The sequence below is a fragment of the Megalobrama amblycephala genome, linkage group LG20, assembly GCF_018812025.1.
Source record: "Megalobrama amblycephala isolate DHTTF-2021 linkage group LG20, ASM1881202v1, whole genome shotgun sequence".
Classification (NCBI taxonomy): Eukaryota; Metazoa; Chordata; class Actinopteri; order Cypriniformes; family Xenocyprididae; genus Megalobrama; species Megalobrama amblycephala.
Genome location: NC_063063.1, coordinates 13374945 through 13402232, shown reverse-complemented (window position 1 = coordinate 13402232; position 27288 = coordinate 13374945). Strand labels below are relative to the sequence as shown.

The following is a 27288-nucleotide window of genomic DNA, read 5'->3' as shown; positions in this document are numbered from 1 at the left end:
GCCATGCCCTCTACTGTACAGGCATGCATTTGTATTTCCTTTAGCCTGAGGCTTATTCAACTAAGTAACACAATTAGTTACTTTTTTAGGGGAGTAACACAATATTGTAATGCATTACTTTTAAAAGAAACTTTCCCCAACACTGGTTGTCAGTATTTAAATATTTCTGTTTTAGTGGTGCTAATTGAAAATGTGAAATTTGTACAACCCACTGTCCTCAAATTCACTTCACTGATAAGTACAGTTTTATACTTATGTCAATCTACAGATCCTGGTCATGCTATTGTAGACAGGCTAAACAGGTTCTCCACAAACAACCTGTTGTCAGCTGTTGTAAGAGATTGACATTAGTGTATTCAGCACCAGAGCTGCATAATTGAACCAAATAAATGTGCATCTTTGTTTGGTCTATAAGACTGAACTGGGTGTTACAAGTGAAGTTCATGGGAGAGTTTTTTTTTTTTTTTGCAATGCAAACAACATTCTCTTCCTGAGCTTCAGCGGATATCTGTTTCCCACACAGGATGTCATTCCCACCCTGAAGCCCCTGTTTTCCCTACACCTACTTCATAGTTGTTCCCTCACGCAGAGGGCCTGGCTGTGTGCTGTAGTCACAGAACATTACATTCTGCCCTTTTGACACTCACATCCAGTTATATCTTACGTAACATCTTTGGATGGAATCATTTAAATAATTTAAAGTCAGTTTAGGAGACACAAGGACAAAACTTTTGAAATGAATTATGCCAACAGCAAAATACAAAACCTGTTTGTTATGAAATACAAATAGTGGCACATTCAAATCCATGCAAATTAAGTGAAATATCAGCTTGTTTTAACTTCAAAATGGCAATCTTTTTGAGATATTTGGATGTTGCAAGATTTTTCGTAAAGCCACAAAATGCTTCACACTTAAGATGGAATTCATGACACAAAAGGTAAGACCATGACTTCAGCTTACCTGGGAAATTGTATGACTAATACTGGCTGACAAGTGGTGCCCGGAAAACAGGCAAGTTCCTGTACTCTACAGTCATTGTAGGTGCATGCCTGGGATTCTCCAACTCTTGCTGACATCACTTTTGCATATGACGCTCAGGATATTGCATATTACCTTGTTAGGTCTTTTTCCAGGTCTCTTGTATTCACTAGGTCATATTAAAAGCCATATTTACATCAAAGAAATTTGTGTTTAAAACCATGTGGCAAAAAATATAATTAAATATTCATGAATAAATATTATTAATTAATTGTATTGTATTTATTAAATGATACAATATTGATCATATAATTATAAAAATAATTTTAAAAATTCTCAAAAATGATATAAATATCATGCATGCCTCTCTCTTTCAACACCAGCACATTAGAAATATAGAATGTAGATACAAATACATTCTTTTGGATTTTTATTTTAATCTTTTTTATTATTATTATTTTATTCTTCTGACTTACCCTCGAAACATTTACATGACATGGCTTATTTAGACTATGTAAAGACCGGGATGCAATCACTTAGAATCAGTCATAGTATATATTCATAGATTATGGTGATGGGCGGAGCCTCTATTCGTTGGCTAAATGAAGCTGTTTCTTCTCACAGTCTCTCTATGGATGAAGGCGAATGGAAGCTGGCATAGAGCGGGCTGCATAATCATTTGTTTCACCAGGATTTATGTCCATCTATGCAGCAATTTATGGATTATGCGAATTAAATTTAGAGCTACCCCTGAACTGGGTTACGATGAGCTCAGTGTGCATCCTAATTTGATTTAATTTTGTGTTTCACAGACCAGTGTTATATTAATTAGGGTAGTAATCTTTGACTGCAGCACGTTATTTACGTCAAGTCTATTCGCAGCATGAACATGGATGAAGATAACCGAGGTAAGGTTTCTGTTTTATTTGCAAGCTTAAGCAGCTGTCAGTCTCTGGTTTGTCTCAAAACCGAGTGAGCTGCCTAGCTAGACAGCATTTTTGAGCGTAACAGGCGCGTGCAGTTGATTGGAAACGCGCTTTGATTCCCTAGGTAGATAGCTCACTCGGTTTCCTCACTGTGAAGGATATTTTATTAATAATCAGCATTAAACGGAGTGTGTAGGAGGAAAAAGGAAACTTTAATACAATATTTTCCACTCTTCTTACTTTTAATAGGCTACTATCATTGACTGGATCAGTAATGTTAGCCTACTTTATTTACACTTTAATAGTTTCTGCTTTTTATGAAAGGCGTTTCAATTTTACGTGAAAATGATAGTGTTCGTGTAGTCAATATGCTGTCACTGTGTTTTAATTCGAATGTGAACATCGCTTCAGTCTTATTGCCGGAGCCGTTCATATGACTGTTCATATGTAGGTCGTCAGTTTGTTTGATGTGGAGATCCTTTGAAGTACCTCGCGAGATGTTTATGAGTACAGTTGTGGTGCCAAGAGGGATAATGAGGCAGTTAATTAGTCAAGTGCTCGTGTTTTTATAGAGTTCTGTATAAATTACCAATTTATTAATTAGAAAATACTACTTTTAGAATTGAGCAGTAGCCTATCACATGAGTGCCATGCTGCACTGTACCTGTGCTGACATTCAGTACAACAGCACAACTTGGAAAGTGATGTTGCTTTATACAGCAGTTCAACAAACAATAACTAAGTAACTTACATTTCAGACAAAAAAAAAAAAAAAGGCCAGTTAGTTATCTTCTCTGTCAAAGAAAATGGTTCCAAAAGAAGCTACAGGAATGAGCATTGCTTGGAGTAGTGTGAGTAGAGTAGTGTGAATAAGTGGAGGAGTGATAGAGATTTAGGCTGCATCTGAAAACTGAAAAATGCTGCCTTCGCAGGCAGGATATGAAGGTAGGAAGGTAACAAGGCATGCCCATATCCAATGATCGTTCCATATCCTGTCTCCTGAGATACCTTCTTCTGATCGATTTTTGAAGGCAGCATAGATGTGTATTCTTTGCTGCCTTTGATATCCCACATTCCTGTGGTTCCGTTCCTTGACATTTGAGCCAAAAAAATAAAATAAAAATAAAGATGGCATCTGAAATTTGAGGTTGATGGTCAGTTTGTGTGTGAAGCATATATTCTGACCGACTTTTTCCACTTATGACATTTCTAGCAAGAAATTAGTACTAATTAAATATTCACTTTGTTAAACACCAAAGCTTTCTCTGTTTTGTTATCGATCATTAAATCATTATGCTGCCTCATTAGTCTGTCCGAAATGAGTTGCGTGAGGTACCTTTGTGTGCAAACACTGCCTGCTAATTCACTGCCTGATAAGGCAGCGAGGCAACGAGTCAGCTGCTTAGGTTTTCAGATGCAGTGTTGCTCTGAGAGATTTCCTGCTGATTCAAATCAGCTTTTAAATCCACTCCAATTTTTACATTTTGCAATTTAATATGCTCCATTTATAAACATAAACATTTGCATCCGAAAGCTGAAAAATGTTACCTTCCAAGGTAGGAACCAGTTTTTTGTTATTCACCAAAGCTTGATCTGTTTTGTTGTAGATCATTGTACTGTTACGCTGCCTCAGAAGCCTGACCGAAATCAGTTTCATTGGGGTTCCTGACAAGTCAGCTGCCTAAGCTTTCTGATGCAGCCATAGGCTGTATCCGAAATGGCCTCCTATAGCCTCATTCACTATTCCCTACATTATTCCACTATATAGTCCATTGAATGAGTGAATGAAAAAGAGTGGGCAAATCTTTTGGTGAGATGCAAGAATTAATTTGTTGCAACACTTACAATGTTATTCTCTAGTGGCTAGCCGTTATGTGTACATTGGTTATGCACTAGGGGTAGGGTACACTGTGGGATTGAATAAGTATACTTGATATTGTCCACTATGCAGTACTGGCACCAGAGGGGGGCCCCCCATCCCCCCCATGGACATCCCTCACCCCCGGAATGAGAGGGGGACCACCAACCCCAACCCCCACTATATAGTGCACTATATAAGGGTATAAAGGGTGATTTCGGACACAGCCAAGGCCTACAAGGCCTAGTATACAATAATACCATATACTACCATTATTGTTAATAAAGTAATGGGCAATTCCATGCAAAGGTCATCTTTACCATGAAAAAAAAAAGTTTTTACCAAAAGAACAAAACCCTTTTTAAGTAGTCCATTTAGGTATGCAATGTACTGTATTAATGTGCTCTAACAGAAATTTTAAGAAAATTGCCTTGTTTATACACAACATATGAGGTAAGCAACAATGCTTAAATTAAATTTTCAACCAACCATATTTCATGCTTTCAAAAAAAGGTAAAGTAAAAAAACTTTATTTTAACAGAAAGCATTGTGCAGAAAGATGGAGGTATGCTTGAAAAATAAATACAGTCATTTTGTCATAACAGCACTGCCTGTTGAATTTATAAGGGCCAGTTACAGAATGAAATATGAACATCAGAAGGTAGGCCTATATGATACAGTACAACTTACAGAAGACCATTGTGTCTCATAGGACACTTCCCTCGGGATGTCGTGTTTTTACCTGTTGGTTAAAAAATGAATAGCCTATTGATCATAATCCCGCAATCAAGCTGACAAAATAATAATAATAATAATATTGCAATAATTTTGACTTGACACAATAAAATGTGATCATTTTGACTTAAGACTTTGCTTTAAACTGCGTAAACTAGCTGAAAATTGTGCGCTAATTTAGACACAAAACATACAGTGACAATAGTGTCATTGGTTCACCTGACTCTGGAAGAAATCTGCTATATGATAAACTTTGATATTTGTTAATGTATTTTAGCAAGCAGTTCTGTTAGAAGGAAAATCATGATCTCTAAACTGTTTCTTGAACAACGCTTTTGCAAAACAGTATAAAGTTGTATAAAGTTCAGTAAAAAGTTGATTAATTGTGCAGTCTTACCATACTGGTGTCCCAGATTTCAATATTTGGTGGTTTAAATGCCTGCTTGAGGTCTCTGTGAAAGTTTTAAAGCAGTCTTCTGTGCCCCTTTAAGACCGGTCACGTCCGTAATGGAGAACTGTCACGTCCATGACGTTGTTTTTTCCTCATAAATGCGAACACGAAAAATGAAATAAAATTATTATTTTATGCTCTGTGGAGAGCCAACACTTCTTCATTCGGTGGGCAGTATTACTTTTGGTTTGCGCAGTGTAATTCACAGAATTCCCAAAACTTTGTGACTTTTTTTGTCACGCCCCTATATTTCCCTCATCTAAAATATACAACGATTGTATTAATTTTTCTAATGTCTGGACTCCTTTAGTAAGGGATTATGAATATATAAACAGATGGTTCAATATGTTGGTATTAAATGCATTCTCTGAGAATTTATATTTCTAGTTTTGAGTCCAGATGTCAATAAATGTAACTGCCCTAATAATGTAATGACTTGGTGTTAGCACAAGTTAAAAGAGGAAATAAAAAATAAATTCATTTCAAATTTAAATGACAGAAATATTCTGAAAGCTTCTTACACCATTTGAGATATTTGTGTATTTTGATTATAGAATAGTTACAAATAACTATGGTATTTTGGTGGATAATATGGTTTCTATGGTCATTTTTTAAGGGACTGGAAGATAATGTTTATTACTTTGGTTTATATTGTTCTTTCTTTAGATATTAAATTTGATTCAACTTTACTACACTGATTGTAACCATCTGGTCCATGGGTTATTGTGATCACCATTTTGGAAAGGTTTCAGAAATTGCACATTTTGTCAATTTGAACAAATTTTGGATGAGCACCAGTGGGCTTTCAGATTTTTCTGCAATGTTTCTGCTTTCAGTTACTATGGAATCATCTAAATAGACTGTGGAGATAATGGTAGTGATTTAGTGTGAGAATTACTCTGTGAGAGTTGTTTTGGTATACCAGTGTAAAAGAAAAAAAAAAAAGGGGAACAGAACCAGAAACCAGACCTAAAAGCCAGACATCTCAAGCACCTTTGAGCATGCAGCCAGTTTCATTGCTATGCTGATTTACAGCCGTAATCACTTTATCTGACCAAGACCAATTGTAAATGTCTACAAGAACAAGAAAGCACAGAGATAGAGGTACCATTAGCTCAGTAGGTCTTTCCAGTTCCTCTTGTATCATGATCCTGAAAACTTCAAAGCCTTGGACTCAATGGCTAGTTTGTCTTATCTTACCGTGGGAAAAACCAAATGGAAAACCATTTTCCGTCAGATTCTGTGACAGATGGTTGACTGCAAAGAAAGACCGCTAGGAAGTCAAGGACAGTTATCAGAACCACAAATTTATGTCCTTTTTACATTTTTTAATCATTGCTCTGTCTTAAGCTAAGCACCAACCAAGAGGCGGACTTTCCCAGACTGATTAAAGGAGAGACAGTGAGGCCTGGCACTCATTAACATTGTCTGTGTCTGATGGCACCGGTGTCTGGTCCAGGCTCTCCTGAGGAGCCGTCTGGCACCAGGCATGACACAGGCAGTGGTCAAAACCTCATCAATGGTGTGACTGCACCAGCAGAGATCTGAAGGACACTGTGCCTGGCAAATCTGCTTAAGGTCAAGACAATATCAGCCATGTTATTATTATCAAAAACATTGTAGTTTTCATTTCACTGCTGTGTAATATCTGATTACTGATAGATTTAATGTTTATGTTTGCTGTCGATTGAGATTTTGATATGAGGTTTAATCTGTGAACATTACAGACTTTAAGATGATGTTAAAACATTTATCATGTGGATGCATCCTATAAGAGAGAGCTTTCAGTGTTCAGTGTTTGTTGTGTTCTAAGTGCCACATATGGAATTGATTTGAAGAGAGTCTGGAGAGCCTTTCAAGACATTTTATGAGCTATAGCACCAGTTGAACGGTGTTGAAATGATCGTTATTACTGTTATTGAACGTAAATATTTTCATATTTGAATCAAAAATGTGAAAGGGGAAAGTAAAAATCTAAACAGCTTTCTGACGAGGTTGTCAAAACCTTTTGTCCCAGCAGGAGATTTAAAAACAAACAGTCAGCAGTACAAAAGACCCTTGTCCAGTTTTCCACCCACTGAGTCAGGACCGTCCCAGAGCCCCATCTCTTTCATGTCAGGAATGTTGGATTCGGCAGCCGTGCATTCTTGGGCATTACTGCTTTATCATTTGCAGATTTTGTTAATACAGAAAGAGACATTAAAGGGGATGTCAGTATTAGAGATAGATTTGGTCTATTGTATAATATTTTATACAATTATTTTTTTTAATATGCACCACCGTTCAAACGTTTAGGGTCGGTAAGATTTCTTGCTCACCAAGGCTGCATTTATTTTATCAAAAATACGGTAAAAACAATAATATTGTGAAAATATATGTTGCACGGGTATATTTGTAGCAATAGCTAACAATACGTTGAATGGGTCAAAATTATCGACTTTTCTTTTATGCCAAAAATCATTAGGATATTAAGTAAAGATCATGTTCCTTGTAAATTTCCTACTGTAGATATAACAAAAATGTATTTTTGTGAGTGAATATGCATTGCAAAGGACTTCATTTGGACAACTTTAAAAGCAATTTTCTCAATATTTAGATTTTTTTGCACCCTCAGATTCCAGATTTTCTAATAGTTGTATCTCGGCCAAATATTGTCCTATCTTAACAAACCATATAAATGGAAAGCTTATTTATTCAGCTTTCAGATGGTGTATAAATCTCAATTTCAAAAAATTGGTCCTTCTATGACTGGTTTTGTTGTCCAGGGTCACATATATGCCTGTGATGGCATCTTCTCGAATGCTGATTTCTTTTTATTTTTTAATGTTTAAAACAGTTATGCTGCTAAATATATTGTTGTGGAAACTGTGATTCATTCTTTTCAGGATTCTTTAATGAATAGCAAGTTTAAAAGAACGACATTTATTTGATCTTTTTATCTTCTTCACTGTCACTTTTGATCATTTTAATGCGTTCTTGCTAAATAAAAGTATTAATTTCTTTCAAAAAAAGAAAATCTCACTGACCCTAAACCTTTGAACAGTATTTCAAAAGTATTTTATAAAGAAGTGCTACATTTTCTATTAAAATAACCCATTAAATAAAGGTCCAGGATTGTTGGTTTTACATTAGTGGACTGTTGCCATCATCCGATCAAGACACACCCCATAACTCTGAATATAGAAGCAGATGTTGTGGGTTGTTGGGGGTATATCCCAAATGTTTCTGTGCTAATACTGTTATTTGATAAATACAAATACAAATAAGAGGATAAAGAGAACCACACTCTGTTCAGAAAGCAACTTTTTTTCTCTTTTGATTTGAGATAAGCTCTCTGTCCATTCCATCTGTCTCACTAGTTAACAGTAATGTAAGTATCAATCCCCTTCTTTATTCTGAAAAACAGGGTATTAAGTGTACCATTAGTAATGGTAAGAAACAATCTAACATGTCTATCAGGCTCATATCAACTCTGAAACTTGGTACTAGATATCTTATTATCAGCTCTATTATTGTAATATTTTCTTTATCATTGACAGATGCATGAACTCAGTAATGAAGATGTGTAATGGACCAAAATATAGCCCAAATAAGCCTTTACAGGCGCTTTATGCGTTTCTATCATGTTTGGATAGGCTAGTGGCTGGGACACATCCACACTTCCTGTCCTGTGGGTCCTGGTCTGAGTGTGTGGTTAACATCAATGGGTAAGCCTATGGAATTAGAGCAGCTGGTGGCCTGTGCGGCTATTGAGAATAAGGATAAGATATAGTTAGAGGGATTGAGGCCAGTGTGTTTATTAAAGGGGTGTTAGAGACCACGATGCAATGCTTCCTGCAAACCCTTAATATCCATATTTAAACCCAGAACATCAACATGAATCAAGTTCATCTTTTCCCACAAACTTACACTACCATTCAGACCCCATCAGTGTACTGATCAAATGTAACAGTAAATACTTTTATAAAAGATTTCTATGCAAAATAAATGCTGTTCTTTTTATTTTTCTATTCATTGAAAAATCCTGGGGAAAAAAATTTAAAGTTTCTATAAAAATATTTAGCAGCTCAACTGTTTTCAACATTCATAATAATAAGAAATGTGTCTTGAACTTCAAATCAGCATATTAGAATGATTTCTGAAGAATCATGTTACTCTAAAGACTTGCAGTAGTGATGCTGAAAATTTTGCTTTACCATCACTAGAATAAAATAAATTTTAAAATATATTAAAATTTAATATTATTTTAAATTGTAATATTATTTCACAGTATTAATGTCAGCATAAGTTGCAGTACGGATGAAATAAAGAGCTGAATTTAGTCGCAGCAGTAAGTTGATTTATTACCAAACTTGAAAAAAAATACTCAGGAATATCCAATGCCAAACACTGGAACAGAACAAAAAACAGTATAATGATGAGAACACAAAGTGTCACTCATGCTGATGGAATGAAGCTTTTGAATTGACAGTTTTGCATGCCGTCGACATTCCTGTTTTTCCCACAGGACGAGGTGCAGGGTGGTGATGTCATCACTATTCACAAATGTTTTTTTTTTTTTAATTCAACATACAGTTTATATGAATAACATGGAAAGCAGCTTGATCATCTTTAAATAATGCCTACCATTGAATTCAACACCTTAATGAAGACATACTAATTGTCACAATGAGCCTCAGGCCAATTTCATGAGAAGCGAATTTACTTCTGTTCTAGTGATTTTTGCCAACTCCACAGGCAAGTTATAGGCACAGAATGTTCATATCTGAAAGGAATATTCTATTTTTACCCCATTTCTTCCATAGTTACATCTGACCATATCCAGACCCTGTTGCGTAATGAACAAATGGCTCCTCATTAAGATTTAGTATGGCTTTTACATAATAATAAAAGAGTGAAAAAAGATCATTGCACTCACTATAAAAGCTTAGAATGACTGCAATGAATCACTCTATAATGTTATTGTTAAGGTTGAACCTTGATTCATGCACTCATTCTCAACTTCCCCTCCATTGTCATGAGGCAGATCCAGACAACCGCAGGAAATTCCCCCCTGCCCCTCTTATTAGCCCGTCTCTTGTCTAATCCTGCTGCGCCTGAGGTGCAATTACATAATGCACTCATAGTGTCCACATTTACAAGTACTGAGCCACAAGCAACTAAGGTCCAAAACACTCTCCTACTTGTGAAAAAATTAGTCAGTTCAGGAGATATTGGTATGTTGTGACTTAAGCATCTGAAACCTCCACAAATGGATTATGTAACACTCATAGAGGAGTATATGATACTCAGTACATGTTTTCTTTACTCAAACCTTCAGTGGGCACTTTAACATTGTAAAGTTGGATTGGCTTATAGTCTGTTATCTAGATGCATGGAAGGTCAAGTTGTCTTGAACATTTGGGGTCATATAGGTGTCCTAAAGGAGTAAAGTACTTTTTCCAGTCCTTTTTGAGTAACTACTAGATTTTTGGTTGAAATGTTATCTGAATTAACATTATTTATTAGGATAAGTGTGCTCTAGATTTTTATGACATACACAGCACTTTGGGATTTGAGTGTATAGGGATATGGCTTTTAAGAAAAAGATAAACTATACAGCTTCTTTGAATTCTTTGAATGTCTTGTATTCTTTTTTGGTCATTATTATTAATTTGTCTTTCAACAGTGCCTGAAGATCTTTCATTTGAAGAGAGAGATGAACTGTCTAACATTAGACGAAGGAAAAAGGAGCTGCTAGATGACATTGAGGTATCAACTTTAATGTAGTCGTTATTTTTTTAAATCATTAAGATTATCTCAGTGATTGACATTTATCATGTCACCCTCACCACAAGTTCCCCGTAATGGGGGCTGAATGTCATTGTGGTGGAATGCGTTTTATTTTACAGATTATTAAAGGGTTAGTTCACCCAAAAATGAAATTTCTGTCATTAATTACTCACCCTCATGTCGTTCCACACCCGTAAGTCCTTCGTTAATCTTCGGAACACAAATGAAGATCTTTTTGATAAAATCGCTTGTCGCTTGTGGGCGGTCCTAGTGCTGTCGCTCTAATATCATTGGTAGACTGCACGACTGATCATACCTATAGAAAATGCAATCACAAATGATATATAAAACTAAGAAATCATTCTAATTTGACTTGAAATTAGGTTTAAAATAATTAAAAGTAACATTCTGCTGTTGTAGAGTGTTGTGACTGCAGAGCTCAGTGCATTAAAGGTGATAGAGAGGATTTTTTCATCGACTGAGAATCCAAAGACTGTTACTGAGTTTTTGAAATGAGCGCATGCGTAAGAACAACCCCCCTCCTTCACAACACATTTCAAAGGAACGCCTCCCAAAAAACTCGTAAACACTTGTATTGGAACACGAGTGTTCACCACCGGCATTCGCTGTGTCGTGTTTTTTGGATTCATTATGTCGGACTCACCGCAGGTAACTCATAATCTGCAGTTGTTACTCCTGTCTCCTGACAAAAACATTGCATGCGGCGCCTGTAGAGTGTGGAAAGTTACTGGAGAGCGCAGCCGCGCTCATCTCTCAAAAGGAACGTCACGGCAGTGATTGACAAGCCAGAGGGCCAATCCGCGCACGTCTCTCACAAGGAACGTCACGGCAGTGATTGACAAGCCAGAGGGCCAATCGTTTACGCGATGATCGCGTAAACGATTGGCTGATGTTTTTAAGGCCCTACCTCGTGCACATATGATGCATATTAATATTATTACTTTCAGTGCACCTAATAAATAGTCTTTTATCAGTTAGTAAAGACAGTTTCAAGTAATATTGCAAAAATGTATAAAACAAAACATCCTCTTTAGCACCTTTAAATCATTAACTAGATTAATGATCGATCTATCAACAAATTAAACTCACTCATACTATCAAAAAATACTAAAACGTCATTCGAATTTGCCAAATAATCAATTTTCTTGTCCCTAATAATCAACACAATGCAGGGGAAGCTGTAATATGAACTGCAGCAGTGCTAAACTGCTCACAGCATCATATTAACAACACAAAATGTCTGAATCAACGCATCACTTTTCTTTTCCACGCATCGTTTTATTATATCCATGTATGTACAGTCAAATCATATAAAACAGTGAAATCGCTCCGGAACTATGTCCTGTCTGTCTTCCCTGCACTTGAGATGGTGACTTGAGCTCCAGAGAGCCTTCACTCCTATTGGTTGTCGCTCACGAAATTCGCTCCTCATTTGCATAAAGTTTAAATTTCTGAACTTTTGTCGCGTGTCTCCCATCGCTTGACACGCCTACATTGTGTCGCCAATGGTCACTGTCGCTTTTGTTGCCGGAAGTCTCTATTGAAATGAATGGGATCCTGTCGCTTTGTCGCCGCGTGTTGCTGGCGGTGTGAACGGGGCTTCAGTGAGGCCTCTATTGAGAGCAAGATAATTAACACTTTCAAATGCCCAGAAAGGTACTAAAGACAGATTTAAAACAGTCCATGTGACTACAGTGGTTCAATCTTAATGTTAATGAAGCGACTAGAATACTTTTTGTGTGCCAAAAAATAACCACTTTATTCAACAATATCTAGTGATGCGGGCAATTTCAAAATGCTGCTTCATGAAACTTAGAAGCTTTACGAATCTTTTGTTTCGAATCATTGGTTTGGAGCGTGTATCAAACTGTCAGAATCGTGAACTATTGACGTGAACTATTGACATTTCGAAACGTTTCGAAACACTTATGACATAACGAAGCCTCGTTTACTGAAATCACATGACTTTGGCAGTTTGACACATGCTCCAAACCACTGATTCGAAGCAAAAAATTTGTAACGCTTCAAAGTAGTGTTTTGAAATCTGCCCTAGATATTGTTGAATAAAGTCGTTATTTTGGGGGTTTTTTGGCTCACAAAACGTATTCTCGTTGCTTTCTAACATTAAGGTTGAACGAATGTAGTCACATGAAATGTTTTAAATATGTATTTAGTACCTTTCTGGGCATTTGAAAATGTTCATTTCTTGCTGTCAATGGACTGAGCCATCGGAATCGGATTTTATCAAAAAATATCTTAATTTGTGTTCCGAAGATGAACGAAGGTCTTACGGGTGTGGAACGACATGAGGGTGAGTAATTTTTGGGTGAACTAACCTTTTAAGAAAGGATTTTTGATCAGTTTGATTAACTTTAGGACCAGTACTATAACTTAAGTTACCACTTTTTCCATGATTCTTTCAGAGGTTAAAGTTTGAGATCTCAGAAGTCATGACAGAGATTGAACATTTAACATGTGTCAGAGAGACGTAAGTTTCTTGTTCTTACAGATTACAAAGAGTTGTTTAGTATTGAGATGAAGATAATATTAGTTCACATATATGTTATTTTACATCACATTACAGCAAAAGCACTCAGAGGAACAAGCAGATTGCTGTTGGAAGAAAGAAATTCAATATGGATCCTAAAAAGGTATTATGGTTGCAATTTCCTTTTTTACCTTACCATATAGAAAATTATGTCTAGGGTCATGTATTATTTTAAGCTTAAGCAAACATCATGAAGTGGTTAACATCTCAAACAACCCTTGCAGGGAATCCAATTTCTTTTGGAGAATGATCTTCTGCAGCACACACCTGGGGACATCGCTCAGTTCCTCTATAAAGGCGAAGGCTTAAACAAAACTGTCATAGGAGATTATTTAGGGGAACGGTAAGTCACATCGCTCTCTCACATGGCAAGACTAGTCTTTGTGTGAAATATATGTGTGATGTTAGATAAGGCGTTTCCATAAAAGATCCTGCTCTCTGTCTCAGGAAATGACTTCCCCTATTTGAAACAGCTGAGAATGACCACAAGTCCAAAACAATATTTAGCATATCACCCAGACAGCATGAAGGCACCTTATCTCGCCCTTACTGACATCTCTCAACACATGACTAGATATAAAACAGTATTACCTCGAAACAGCGACCCAGTGCTACATCTTTCAATATCGAGTCAAATGAAGGTGCAACAATTTGGATACTCAACGTCACCCCCTGAGGCAGGATTACTGAATAAGTAGACAAAAAAAAAGAGAGAGTAAGCTTGAACTACAGTGCAGTAGATATAAGATATAAAAATAGCCTTGTCTACATAGGCATCCTGTCCAAGTTGATAACCGTTGTCTTGGCTATGCTCTAGCCTGAAGCTCAGTTGTACAGTCAATCTATTTCGTTTGCTACTAGAAAGTATGGTCATAAAATATACATGGCAATTACTGTTAATTGTATTTATGAGGAGGAGCTGGAAAGCTGTAATTACTGTGTTCTGATTAGAGGAGTTTGGAGACGTGGTTCTATCTTAGCTTGTGTAATCAGGCATATGCTGTGGTAAATCGCTTCATTACACTTTATGCTCCTACAGCTGCCTTTTTAAGACCCTTACATGTTTCCAAACGATGATTTTTATTTCCAAAAAAAAATGTTCTTGTGCATATTTTGTAGTTGGTGTGAAACTACAAAATCTGTGAAATCTGAGGAAATGAAAATCGACTGACACTTTAAGAGTCTACACTGTCTTTTGATTGACCTCAAATAAAAATAAGTGTGTGTATCTCTGGAGATGGAGCTTAGAGCAAATGAGGAAATAACTACTGATGATTAAACATTTTTTCTCATTATTTTTAGAGATGACTTCAACATTAAGGTTTTGCAGGCATTTGTGGAGCTTCATGAGTTTGCTGATCTCAACCTGGTGCAAGCATTGAGGTGAGACAGTTGTTTTGTCCACCATGCATGTGGGCATTCATCATATTTTAAGATCTGCATTGTATTTAAATATCAGGAACTTAAACCTATATCATTTTCAATATAATTTTTGCAAAGCTAACAAAAATACATTTCTAAGGGACCATTCACACAGAGCTTGTTTTTGTGGTTAAAAATGCAGGTCAGTAGAATGAAAAATAATGCAAGATCTAGAGACGCTGAACTTCTTTTAACTTGAGCGCTATCTTTTTAGAACACTGTGTCATGCATGAGATGCTGCATAATGCTGCATGAACGCAATCGTCAAACAAAACAGTGTAACACATGTTTACATAGACAAACAATAAAAAAGCACAATGGAATGGAAAAACACGTTCTGTGTCTACGGCCCCTAATACATTTTTCCTAACATTTCCATTAAAAGGTGGGGTATGTATTTTTTTAACAACACTGTTTGGAAGTTAGTCGGGCTGACACCAACAACAAACATCTAACCAATCAACATTAGGGGGCGTATGACGGTCGAGGAGACAGAATGAGCAAGCTGGAGATTTGAAAAAAAAAAAAAAAAAAAAAAACGCAGGAAAATAGATGATGAGACACAATACAAACGAGCTCAAAAGAATATCACTGGAATGAAGGTTTATGACTGGGCAAGCACTTTAGGACCCGCGTTAAAGGTGCCCTAGATTCAAAATTTGAATTTACCTTGGCATAGTTGAATAACAAGAGTTCAGTACATGGAAAAGACATACATTGAGTTTCAAACTCCATTGCTTTCTCTTTCTTATGTAAATCTCATTTGTTTAAAAGACTTCCAGAAAGCACGCGGATCTCAACATAACACAGACTGTTACGTAACAGTCGGGGTGTACGCCCCAATATTTGCATATGCCAGCCCATGTTCCCAACATTATGAAAGGCATTAGACAAGGGCAGCCAGTAATGTCTGTATCTGCACAGGTGAATCAACAGACTAGGTAAGCAAGAACAACAGCGTAAATGGCAGATGGAGCAATAATAACTGACATGATCCATGATATCATGCTATTTTTAGTGATATTTGTAAATTGTCTTTCTAAATGTTTCGTTAGCATGCTGCTAATGTACTGTTAAATGTGGTTAAAGTTACCATCGTTTCTTACTGAATTCACGGAGACAAGAGCATCGCTATTTTCATTTTTAAACACTTGCAGTCTGTATAATTCATAAACACAACTTCATTCTTTATAAATCTCTCCAACAGTGTAGCATTAGCCATTAGCCACGGAGCATATAGCCTCAAAGTGAATACTCGAACTCATAGAGAATCAAATATAAACATCAAAATAAATACTTTACTCACATAATTCAAAGCATGCATACAGCATGCATGACGAACATCTTGTAAAGATCCATTTGATGGTTATATTAGCTGTGTGAACTTTGTAAATGTGCTGTAATATAATCGAGAGCTCGTGTGGCAGGGAGCACACGAATTAAAGGGGCGTCGCGCTGAAAAAATCAGTGCATAGTTAATGTTGCCCCAAAATAGGCAGTTAAAAAACTAAAATCTATGGGGTATTTTGAGCTGAAACTTCACAGACACATTCGGGGGACACCTTAGACTTATATTATATCTTGTGAAAAAGCATTCTTGGGCACCTTTAATATTAGAAAGGCTTTCCAGCGCTGGAGAGAGCTAAGCAGGAAGGCCTGGAAACAGGCTGCTTTGATTCCGCTCCACATGTAAGTAACACTGGGTTATGATTGTCATGATTGTCTGGGGCTGCTGTGCTGTTGGCGTCTAACAACAAACACTTGTTTGTATTAACTCGTGTACCATACGTTCATTGTTGTGATTCCTTGTCGTTCGTTCATTAACTGAACTCTATTTTTCATTAAGCATTTTGTTGCTTGTCAGCTGTGATAAACAGACACTCACTCTCGTATTGCGTGTGTAACAGTAGCCAGCTAGTGAGAGTTGTGCAGGTAAACCACTGAACACTCGGAACAGGGTGGTTAGGATTGGAGTTTGAGTTTTTGAGGCGGAGCAATGAAGAGAGGGGTGGGTTTGTTTGGGTTAATTTCAGATATCAACAGTGTTCAACAGTGTTGTTGTAAAAATACATTCCCTACCTTTAAGTTATAAATATGTTATTTCTGAATGTTTTTTTTTTTTTTTTTTTTTTTTTTTAATTTCCTTTATGTATAAACGTTATAAACAGAAAGTGTTAACTGAGCATTCCAGTTTGTCAATTTTACGAATGTTATTAATAAAACATTATTAGAGACCAGATAACTTTGGATTATTGTTCAAATTTGATGTATTGTATCGAGAGAAAAATTCAAAGGAGTCAAAACATTCCATGATTAGAGCAGAATGTGATTAGAGCCATTCATTGTCCTTGCATTACTCTATGCAGATAAAATCATACATCCTTTCATGAATTCCCTGAGACAAAGGTCCATCAAATAACCATTACATTTTGAAATCTCATTTCCATCTCTCCCTGGCAGGCAGTTTTTGTGGAGTTTCAGACTTCCCGGTGAAGCACAGAAGATAGATCGAATGATGGAGGCCTTTGCTGCTCGATATTGCCAGTGTAACCCAGGTGTCTTCCAGTCCACAGGTACAACTTTGATCAGTAATAAGCCCTGAGTACCTGAACCCCTCATTTTGGTACATCATTGACCTGAGCATTTACTCAGCCTTATAAAAGCCTCATTCCCAAAATAATATATAATATTAAAACTGTATAGTTTGCAGTTGAATTGCAGAACAAAATCTGCTCCACAATAACTGATAAATATTAGCAATGTTGAAACACTGTTAGAGACACTGTATATAATGCAACACCCCAGAAATGGACTGAAGACACTGTGCTAAAACAAAGCGCAAAATTATTATTTATTCATAAACAGAGTCTGCAAATGTCCAAAGCATTAATATCTTTCTTTCAGCATGGAGTCATGCATAAAGATGCAGAAACATTTAAAAGTGGCCTGTATGTTGCATTACTCTCTGTTTTCAGAATTTATCATTTAGCAGTCAACTAATAAAAAATTAAAACAAGAAAAAAGAGTGTTGCATGCTTTTCATATCTTTATATGCATGCTCCATTTAATTTGCCAATCTGAACCTATAGAGGTGACCGACTGATCCGAGTTTCTTGTCTCCACAGACACGTGCTACGTTCTCTCGTTTTCCGTCATCATGCTCAACACCAGCCTACACAACCCTAATGTCAGAGACAAGCCCACAGTGGAAAGGTTCATCTCCATGAATCGGGGCATCAACGAAGGAGGAGATCTGCCTGAGGAGCTGCTCAGAGTGAGTTTCTGCCTCAAACTGTGATGAGAGAGTTGAAGGTTATATAATGATAGAATATGCATTTACATATTGTTTTTTTTTTCCACAGAATTTATATGAAAGCATTAAGAATGAGCCTTTCAAAATTCCTGAAGATGATGGAAATGATCTGACTCATACATTCTTTAATCCAGACCGAGAGGGATGGTTGCTAAAACTAGGTTTGTTATATATGTCTGTTGGTCTATCTATCTATCTGTATGTCAGTTCTGTCTATAATTCTATCTATCATTCTTTCATGGTTTCAAATTTATGAGTTTACCCTTATTTCTTTATAGATTTAATTTATTCTAGTATTTACAGCATCTCACTGTGCTGATCAGGATTACATAGATAATGCTGTTAGTGGCAGACCTTTAAAGCTTTTATGGCACTTCATTTTCATATTAAAGATCCTTTAATATCATCAAATGTTTTGGCAAATGATTAGTTAATGTGAAACAGGGACTACACTAATTCCATGCCATGCAATGATTTATTTACAGTAAAAGGTTCTGCCACTATGACTATTAAAGGGTTAGTTCACCCCAAAATGAAAACTCTGTCATTAATTACTCACCCTCATGTCCTTCCAAACCTGTAAGACTTTCGTTCTTCTTCGGAACACAAATGAAGATCTTTTTGATGACAGAATGCTGTCAGATTTCCTTCCATAGACTGCCTTTGGAACTACCACTTTGACACTTCAAAAACTTCATAACCCTCTATGGTACACAATATATCAATGAGGAAAAAAATATTTGTGTTGTTTTTCCTGCTTAAAATTGGACACTTTAACAATATCGATAAACATTTTCATTAATTTTTTAATTTATTTATTTTTTAAAAGTTTGTTGCCTCAAGGCAACATTGTACCACAATGGACAAATTGAAACATTTGACATTTTCATGTTGAAAAAATAAATATATTTACTGAAAACATCAGTTTCTTTAACCATATACAGCCATACTAAATACAACCATATTTAATAAAAAGTAACATTTTATATCCAGCTGTTGCTCTCAGGCAACATTGTACCATCGTGGAACACAAGTATTACCAAAATATATCGTTATGTTATCATATCAAGTTATCATCTCCATCTTCACTCTCACCCTCACTCTCTGTTCTTGACAGATTGTCACTATTACCTCATCTTCCTCATCACACTATGACCCCTCATCATCACCCTCATCAATTGCCAGTGCTACCTGTGTTTTTATACCTTCCTGAAGTGCTATAGAAAATGTGAGGATCATAATATAGTAGTCAACATTTGAAGTGAATCAAAACCTTTCATCAAAGTTGTCCTAAAACCTTCCTCTTATGGACAACTTAGTTCTTAAGACAATTTTGATTAACTTTTTTGATCCACTTCAAATGTTGACTACTGTATATGCAGATATAGAATGTGCATTACTATTCTTATAAGTGAATTACAAAATCATGCAAAAATGCAAATATATTTAGATAATTCTAACACTTTTCCTTACAAATATAATATATAACACACTAAAACATTTGATGATATATAATGTAAATTTCTTGAAAATACTTCTTTACTTACCAGTGAAGGTGACTGGACACAAATAAGTGAAAAATGCACTTTTCATTGGAGAAAATATGGAGCCATGTGACGTGCACATGTGCTGAAAGAGGACACAAAATGGACCACTGTGGGTCATGTGATCACTTTTTTTGCAATTTCATTGATTAGTATTTGAGTTCTTCTGTTCCTGAGATAGGTTTGATCAAATAGATTGGTGTCTTTTTTTATTAAAAACAAACTAAAGGATCTAAAATCTGCCTGGAGACAACACGGTACCATAGAGGGATTAAGAGATCGGTAAACTAACCCATATGAATCAAGCGGTTTAGTCCAAATTTTCTGAAGAGAATCAATCACTTGTTATGAGGTACAGATTTCATTTAGGCTTTTACTCGCATGTAAACAATGATCAGTGAACATAAGCAGAAGCTCAACCGAACTTGAATAATGCACAAGAACAAACCTCTCCCTGAAGCTCAAACGTGCTGTGTAACACACGAGAATGAACCTCATTGGTTACACAGAACGTTTGAGCGTCGGGGAGAGGTTTGATCTTGTGCGTTATTCTGTTTAAGTTCACTGATCAATGTTTACATGCGAGGAAAAGCCTAAATGAAATCTGTTCGTCATAACAAGCGATCGATTCTCTTCAGAAAATTTGAAAAAAAAAAAAAAACACTTGATACATATGGGTTAGTTTTCCAATCTCTTTATGAAGTTTTTGAAGTGTCAGTGGTAGTTACAAAGGCAGTATATGGAAGGAAATCTGACAGCATTCTGTCATCAACAAAAGTCTTACAGGTGTGGAACGACATGAGGGTGAGTAATTAATGACAGAATTTTCATTTTGGGGTGAACTAACCCTTTAAAAGCACTTTTAATATGTATTTGAACTTGCAGGGGGAAGAGTGAAGACCTGGAAGAGGAGGTGGTTCATTTTGACAGATAACTGTCTATATTACTTTGAATATACAACAGTAAGTACAGCTGCTCGACATTTCCTGTTTGGGAAATAAATAGATTTAATATTTATCAAGAAAATGTAACTGAAAATGTGCAAATGTGTGAAAAGGAGGAAGGTCAGATGGAAGAGGTAGTCAGAGAGAAAAAGAGTAAGTGAACAGCAAAGAAGTGATTTGTTCAGTGTCTTAGCAGACACCAGCATCCTCAAAGCACATTCACTAAAAAAGACAAAACAAGCACAACATCAGGAACTGAACAAATTGACTAGTTTAAAGCAAGACTCTGACAAGCAGTTCTTCAGTTAGTTTCATTTGGTATTGGGGAAGGAACATTCTCCTTTCAGAGTATTTGATTGGGCAAAAATCTGTGTAGCGCAGTCATCAGTAAATACATGTTAAATGTGTACACATGCTAGAATTTTGTCTGTTTATGATTACACTAGCATATACATGACCTCAAAGTTAACAGGCATGGATTAAAACTCAAAAAACACTCAAAGCAACAACCTCCCCCACTGTGTCATCAGCAAAGTGGAAGGAAATAATGCATTTTTTCCCTAGTTGTGTGCCAGATTTAGACCAAGAGACAGACAGTAGTTGCTTAATGTGCACATAGTTCCCTCACTTTTTTAATCATGCTTTTTCTGTAAGTCCCCTTCCTCCACATCTCATTTAGGGAAACACATTGTAGATTAAGTCCTAGGATTAATTGCTTTAATAACAAATAAACACAGTGGATTTAAGGTCTCTCACTCATGTGTTCACAGGACAAAGAGCCTCGGGGGATCATTCCACTGGAGAATCTTAGTATAAGAGAGGTGGAGGAACCAAGAAAACCAGTATGTTCCTCTTCAAGCTTTCTGTTAAACTATATTCTTTAGGCAGTCTTTAAAGGTGCCATCGAACATTTTTTTACAAGATGTAATATAAGTCTAAGGTGTCCCCTGAATGTGTCTGTGAAGTTTCAGCTCAAAATACCCCATAGATTTTTTTTTATTAATTTTTTTAACTGCCTATTTTGGGGCATAATTAGAAATGCGCCGATTCAGATTGCGGCCCCTTTAATTCCTCATGCTCCCCGCCCCCGAGCTCGCGCTTGCCTTAAACATCATAAACAAAGTTTACACAGCTAATATAACCCTCAAAATGGATCTTTACAAAGTGTTCGTCATGCATACTGCATGCATGCGTCGGATTATGTGAGTATTGTATTTATTTGGATGTTTACATTTGATTCGGAATGAGTTTGAGGTTTTGCTCCATGGCTACATCCAACATTATACACTGTTGGAGAGATTTATAAAGAATGAAGATGTGTTTGTGCATTATACAGACTGCAAGTGTTTAAAAATGAAAATAGCGACGGCTCTCTTGTCTCCGTGAATACAGTAAGAAACGATGGTAACTTTAACCACATTTAACAGTACATTAGCAACATGCTTAACGAAACAAAGACAGTTTACAAATATCACTAAAAATATCATGTTATCATGGATCATGTCAGTTATTATTGCTCCATCTGCCATTTTTCGCTGTTGTCCTTGCTTGCTTACCTAGTCTGATGATTCAGCTGTGCACATCCAGACGTTAATACTGGCTGCCCTTGTGTAATGCCCCGATCATGAGCTGGCATATGCAAATATTGGGGGCGTACACCCCGACTGTTACGTAACAGTCGGTGTTATGTTGAGATTCGCCTGTTCTTCGGAGGTCTTTTAAACAAATGAGATTTATATAAGAAGGAGGAAACAATGGAGTTTGAGACTCACTGTATGTCATTTCCATGTACTGAACTCTTGTTATTTAACTATGCCAAGATAAATTCAATTTTTAATTCTAGGGCACCTTTAAAGGGTTAGTTCACCAAAAAATGAATTTACTCATCCTCAAGTTGTTCCAAACCTTGTATGAAAGAAGATATTTTGAAGAATATGGTAACCAAAACCCTATTTACTTATCAACTCATTACTGACATTCTTCAAAATATCTTCTTTTGTGTTTAGCAGAAGAAAGAAATTCATACAGGTTTGTATGACAGGTTTGTGGGTTAGTAAATGACAGAATTTTCATTTTTGGGTAAAACATCCTTTTAAGAAGAATCCTATATTTAGTCAATAAGAAATGAAGAAGTAAATGTGACTGTTTAATGCTTTAACCTTTCAGAATTGCTTTGAGCTTTACAACCCCAGTCATAAGGGGCAAGTAATTAAGGCATGCAAGACGGAGGCTGACGGAAAGGTGGTGGAGGGGAATCACGTTGTGTACAGAATATCTGCACCCACACCGGAGGAGAAGGAAGAGTGGATCAAATCCATCAAGTAAGGCTTCACCATGTCAGCCCTCATTATTCTCTTCTAAGATAACCGATGTGTGTCGGCTGTAGGTCATATACACACACCCACAGATGCTCAGAAAGGGGTATTGACTTCTCTTATCATAGAACATCACCATCATGCTGATAAGATGAAGCGAGTGTTTCCAGTGTTTTAGACCTTGGCTGTGCACTGCAGAACTATTTTTGCCTTGTTTACCTGTAGAAATACTTCAAATAAGATCAATTTAAACTGCATAGGATATTAAGACTTGCTTTCAGATAATATATATATTTAACTTGTTTCTTAATTTGAGCACAAATTTAGTCAGGTTCATACTTAAAACAAATATATATATATAGATTAAATGAGTGGATAGCTCAATCAATTAAACAAATTCATTCTGAGAGTCTTAAAGGGATAGTTCACCCAAAAATGAAAATTTGATGTTTATCTGCTTACCCCCAGCGCATCCAAGATATAGGTGACTTTTTTTCATCAGTAGAACACAAATGATGATTTTTAACTCCAACCATTGCTGTCTGTCAGTCAAATAATGGGAGTGAATGGGAACTCGATCAATAAGAGTCGAAAAACCTTGCATAGACAAATCCAAATTAAACCCTGCGGCTCGTGACGACACATTGATGTCCTAAGACACGAAACGATCGGTTTGTGCGAGAAACCGAACAGTATTTATATAATTTTTTACCTCTAATACACCAACGTCCAACTGCGTTTAGCACTCGCTTCGTAAGGTCTGATCGCGCTCTGACAACGGCAGTAATGTCTTGCGCATATACTTCAATGAGTGCTAGACATCACTTCCGCTGTCAGAGCGCAATCAGACCTTACGAAGCGAGTGCTGAACGCAGTTGGACATAGTGGTGTATTAGAGGTAAAAAATTATATAAATACTGTTCGGTTTCTCGCACAAACCGATCGTTTCGTGTCTTAGGACATCAATGTGTCGTCACGAGCCGCAGGGTTTAATTTGGATTTGTCTATGCAAGGTTTTTCGACTCTTATTGATCGAGTTCCCATTCACTCCCATTATTTGACTGACAGACAGCAATGGTTGGAGTTAAAAATCATCATTTGTGTTCTACTGATGAAAAAAAGTCACCTATATCTTGGATGTGCTGGGGGTAAGCAGATAAACATCAAATTTTCATTTTTGGGTGAACTATCCCTTTAATATCACAGTTTGGATTATTACTTAAATTTATCTTGCTTTAAGGATGTTTACTGGAAAACGTGACAAAAATTAGGGCAAAAACATTTTTTTTCTGCAGTGTGGTGGATATATAATCCTCACCCTATAGGGCTGACAAGACCTATTAACAATGACCCACGTCCTCTCAAGGTTAAATCGTCTTTCCTGAGGATAGATCAGCATTTATCACTGGAGAAAGGGAAGCCAAAGACCACTTAGTGTCTTGCTGTTGGCCATGGCTCTGGTTTTGTTTTCCTGCTAGGTCTAAAACAGACCTGTTTTAAATGAAATGACATTTGCATGTTTAGGTCGTATGTAGTATATATCAGCATGAAAATCTCTGAAGGTCACTTGTGTACTATTGTTGAAGATCTGTGGCGCTATAGGCGTCTATGTAGGCGTCTTGTTAACACAACTGGGATTGTGGAACTGTTCTGTGGGCATGTCCTGTGGGACTGCCAGAAACTCTGGGCCATCCAAACCCTAAATAAAAGGACCTACTTTTTGTAATCAGGTTCACTGCTTCCAGAAAAAAAAAAAAAAACTGTTATTGTTTTATATGGATGTGCACTTTTAATAATAACATGATTCGCTTGTATAATTCTTATTTAACTGTCATCATCCTACAGGGCAAGCATTAGCAGGGATCCTTTCTATGACATGCTGGCTACTAGGAAACGGCGAGTGGCTGCTAAAAAGTGAGCTGTAGACCTACAGTTTGGATTTTAAGGATCACTCTTCAAATGTAAACCTTCACATGGGATCCTGCACCCTACAGAAGGTGACAGACAGAGAGAGGCAAGAGCTCTCTGAGGATAAAGAAGGATAAGATTTAAAAAATGTTGGTGTGTGTATAGGTCCTGTGCTAATCTGAAGGGTATGTACTTAATATTTCTCTCCAAATTAATTGTATGGGGAGTAGAATGATGGATACAATTATATGCTGAATTTATGTTTGTCAAAAAGAACTTTATGAGACTGACTCAATATCTGCCTAATTCCATTTGAGGGTCAAATATAGAGTGACTAGCGCCCCCTGCAGCCTACAGCAAGAACTTTACTGTCTACTATCTCAAATATCCCGGTGTAGTTGTGTGGAGATGTTCTCAAATCAAGTCTAATTTTAGGATATGGCAATGAGTAGATGGCCAAGAAATGTATGTAAAATATACTAAACTACTGGTGATGATGTCAATTCCACTCACATTTCTTTAAAAAAAAAAGTCTTTGAATACAGTAAATAAGTAAATGAAGACTTAAGATGCAAAAGCCTCTAAGTGCCATCTGAAATTTTCTTCAAAAATTAGCATTTTTATCAAGCTTGTATGTTTAGGTTCAGTAATTTCACTTTAAATGGCAAATAATAGGTCCTTTTCATTGCCATTAAAGTGAAATAACTGAACATAAACATACAAGCTTGATAAAAATGCTAATTTTAGAAGAAAATTTCAGATGGCACTTGAAGGCTTTTGTCTTCAAATACATTATGGCAGGGAATCATGCCGAGTATAATTTTTATTGCTATCGTATAATATCAAATTTCATTCATTGTCTTAATTGTAGTTTTAAATGGTTTTATATTTAGTTGTTTCATGTCATAGTCATCAAAATCAGCAGGACTGGTTGCATGAATTGGAATAGAAAATAATCAGAAAGGATTTTTTTCCATATTATATTTATAATGCTTTCATTTTCTTAATATAAAATACTGTAAAAAAAAAAATAGTTTCTGAAGTTCTCTTACTTATGCTAATTATTTGATGCCTTTTCAAAAATACAAATACCTGTTTGTGTACACTTTTTGATTTAAATTGTTGCTGATTTAAGTTAACATATTTAGTTTTATTTATGTAATATTGCCAATCTGTTATATGAATCCATTTTTGGTTTTGTTTTTTTAATATGTTTGTAAATAACATACACACGCATTGAGTTTTAATGTTTTAAGGGGACTTTCCATAGACATAATGCAGCTTTTTATACTGTACAAAATGTATTTTCTATCCCTTAAACCTACCCATCACAGAAAACTTTCTGCATTACATTTCTTAAAAAAAACTTCCCTTAGTAGGATTAATAAGCTAATTTCCTCATGGGGATCAAATATGTCCAATATTTTGTACCCTTTATGTACCAACCACACAGACACAAAATAACACCACAAAAGCCATAGTTCATTCATCCATGGATCTAAAACTGATGTATATGCAATTTAGTTGAATACAGCTAATCAGCTGTGAGCTTTTAAGTAAATACTGATAACTCTGCAAACCTGAAACTCATAATTCCTATGTCGTATTGCAGAGCATAAAGGAAATACTCAAAGATACACTCATCACACTGATTCTGATATCTGTCCACTGTTAAAACATGAATCCATGTGATACAAATTAAGTCAACCATTCTTTCTCTATAATTTCAGCTAGTTTAAAGTTAACACAGCCCCTGTTGCCTGTTATCATCACTGTCCAGTTCCATGTAGGGCAGCAATACTAATCATAGTGAAATATAGAGAATACGGTTTATTCTAAATAAATTCTACCAACAGTGCAGCTTCCTTTGCTAATTTTTCCTGTTAGCGATAAGCCATAATGATATGCAACCAAACCCATCTGAAATTTATGGCTTAAAATTAAATATCTGTATTATTTTATGGAAATCTATGTTTTTTATAATAGGTCTATGTAATGTTGTATTATTATAATAATGTAACAATAAGTAAAAAATCTTAACTTATAATCTGCTTAACATTTTTATGGTAAATATGCACGCATGCGCTTAAGACTGTATTTCAGAACTCTCTGTATGTGTCAGTAAATCAGAATTTAGATGGAACATGGATGCAGGTCTGTCAGTCCTGTCAATCAAGCCATTGGACCTCAACTCATGACCTCAAGAACTGACCTAATAAATTTTTTATGTTGAGATTCAAACAAAGGTCTGCTTTCTGTATTCTGCTTTCCTGTATATCAACTGGTAGTTCTCAGGTTCATCTTACTATAACAGCTGTGGCAGAAAGGGGTCAAAGTTTGGCTGGTTTACTGTCCCTTCTGCCAAATACTACAATTAAATACTACAATATATATATATATATATATATATATATAATATATATATTCAGTGATCCTGTCCCTTTAGCGGTTAAAAACAAAACTGCATGCATTGACTGCGGGTGAATTTAGTTATCCTACTGCTCATAAAACATTCACTACTAGGCTTAAGAGATGTCAAGCCGACTAACTGG

The 27288-nt window shown here is 36.1% G+C and overlaps 1 protein-coding gene across 1 annotated transcript; it reads left to right on the top strand.

Annotated features, from left to right (window-relative positions):
• Positions 1-1591: 1591 nt before the first annotated feature.
• cyth3a (cytohesin 3a) lies at positions 1592-25355 on the top strand. Its single transcript, XM_048169899.1, has 13 exons — positions 1592-1887; positions 10618-10700; positions 13166-13230; positions 13327-13393; positions 13515-13633; positions 14593-14673; positions 17173-17285; positions 17838-17986; positions 18075-18186; positions 20455-20531; positions 21284-21355; positions 22680-22834; positions 24674-25355. Exons 1-13 carry the CDS (start codon positions 1863-1865, stop codon positions 24744-24746), a joined length of 1191 nt encoding a protein of 396 aa, XP_048025856.1. The 5' UTR covers positions 1592-1862; the 3' UTR covers positions 24747-25355.
• The last annotated feature ends 1933 nt before the right edge of the window (positions 25356-27288 follow it).

What these genes read in the sequence shown, in the direction of transcription:
- cyth3a (XM_048169899.1), top strand. Translation starts at nt 1,863, where the DNA reads ATGAACATGGATGAAGATAACCGAG. An exon ending in AACCTGGTGCAAGCATTGAG is followed by an intron (nt 14,674 to 17,172) that starts GTGAGACAGTTG and finishes TCTCCCTGGCAG; the next exon opens with GCAGTTTTTGTGGAGTTTCA. An exon ending in ATTACTTTGAATATACAACA is followed by an intron (nt 20,532 to 21,283) that starts GTAAGTACAGCT and finishes ATGTGTTCACAG; the next exon opens with GACAAAGAGCCTCGGGGGAT.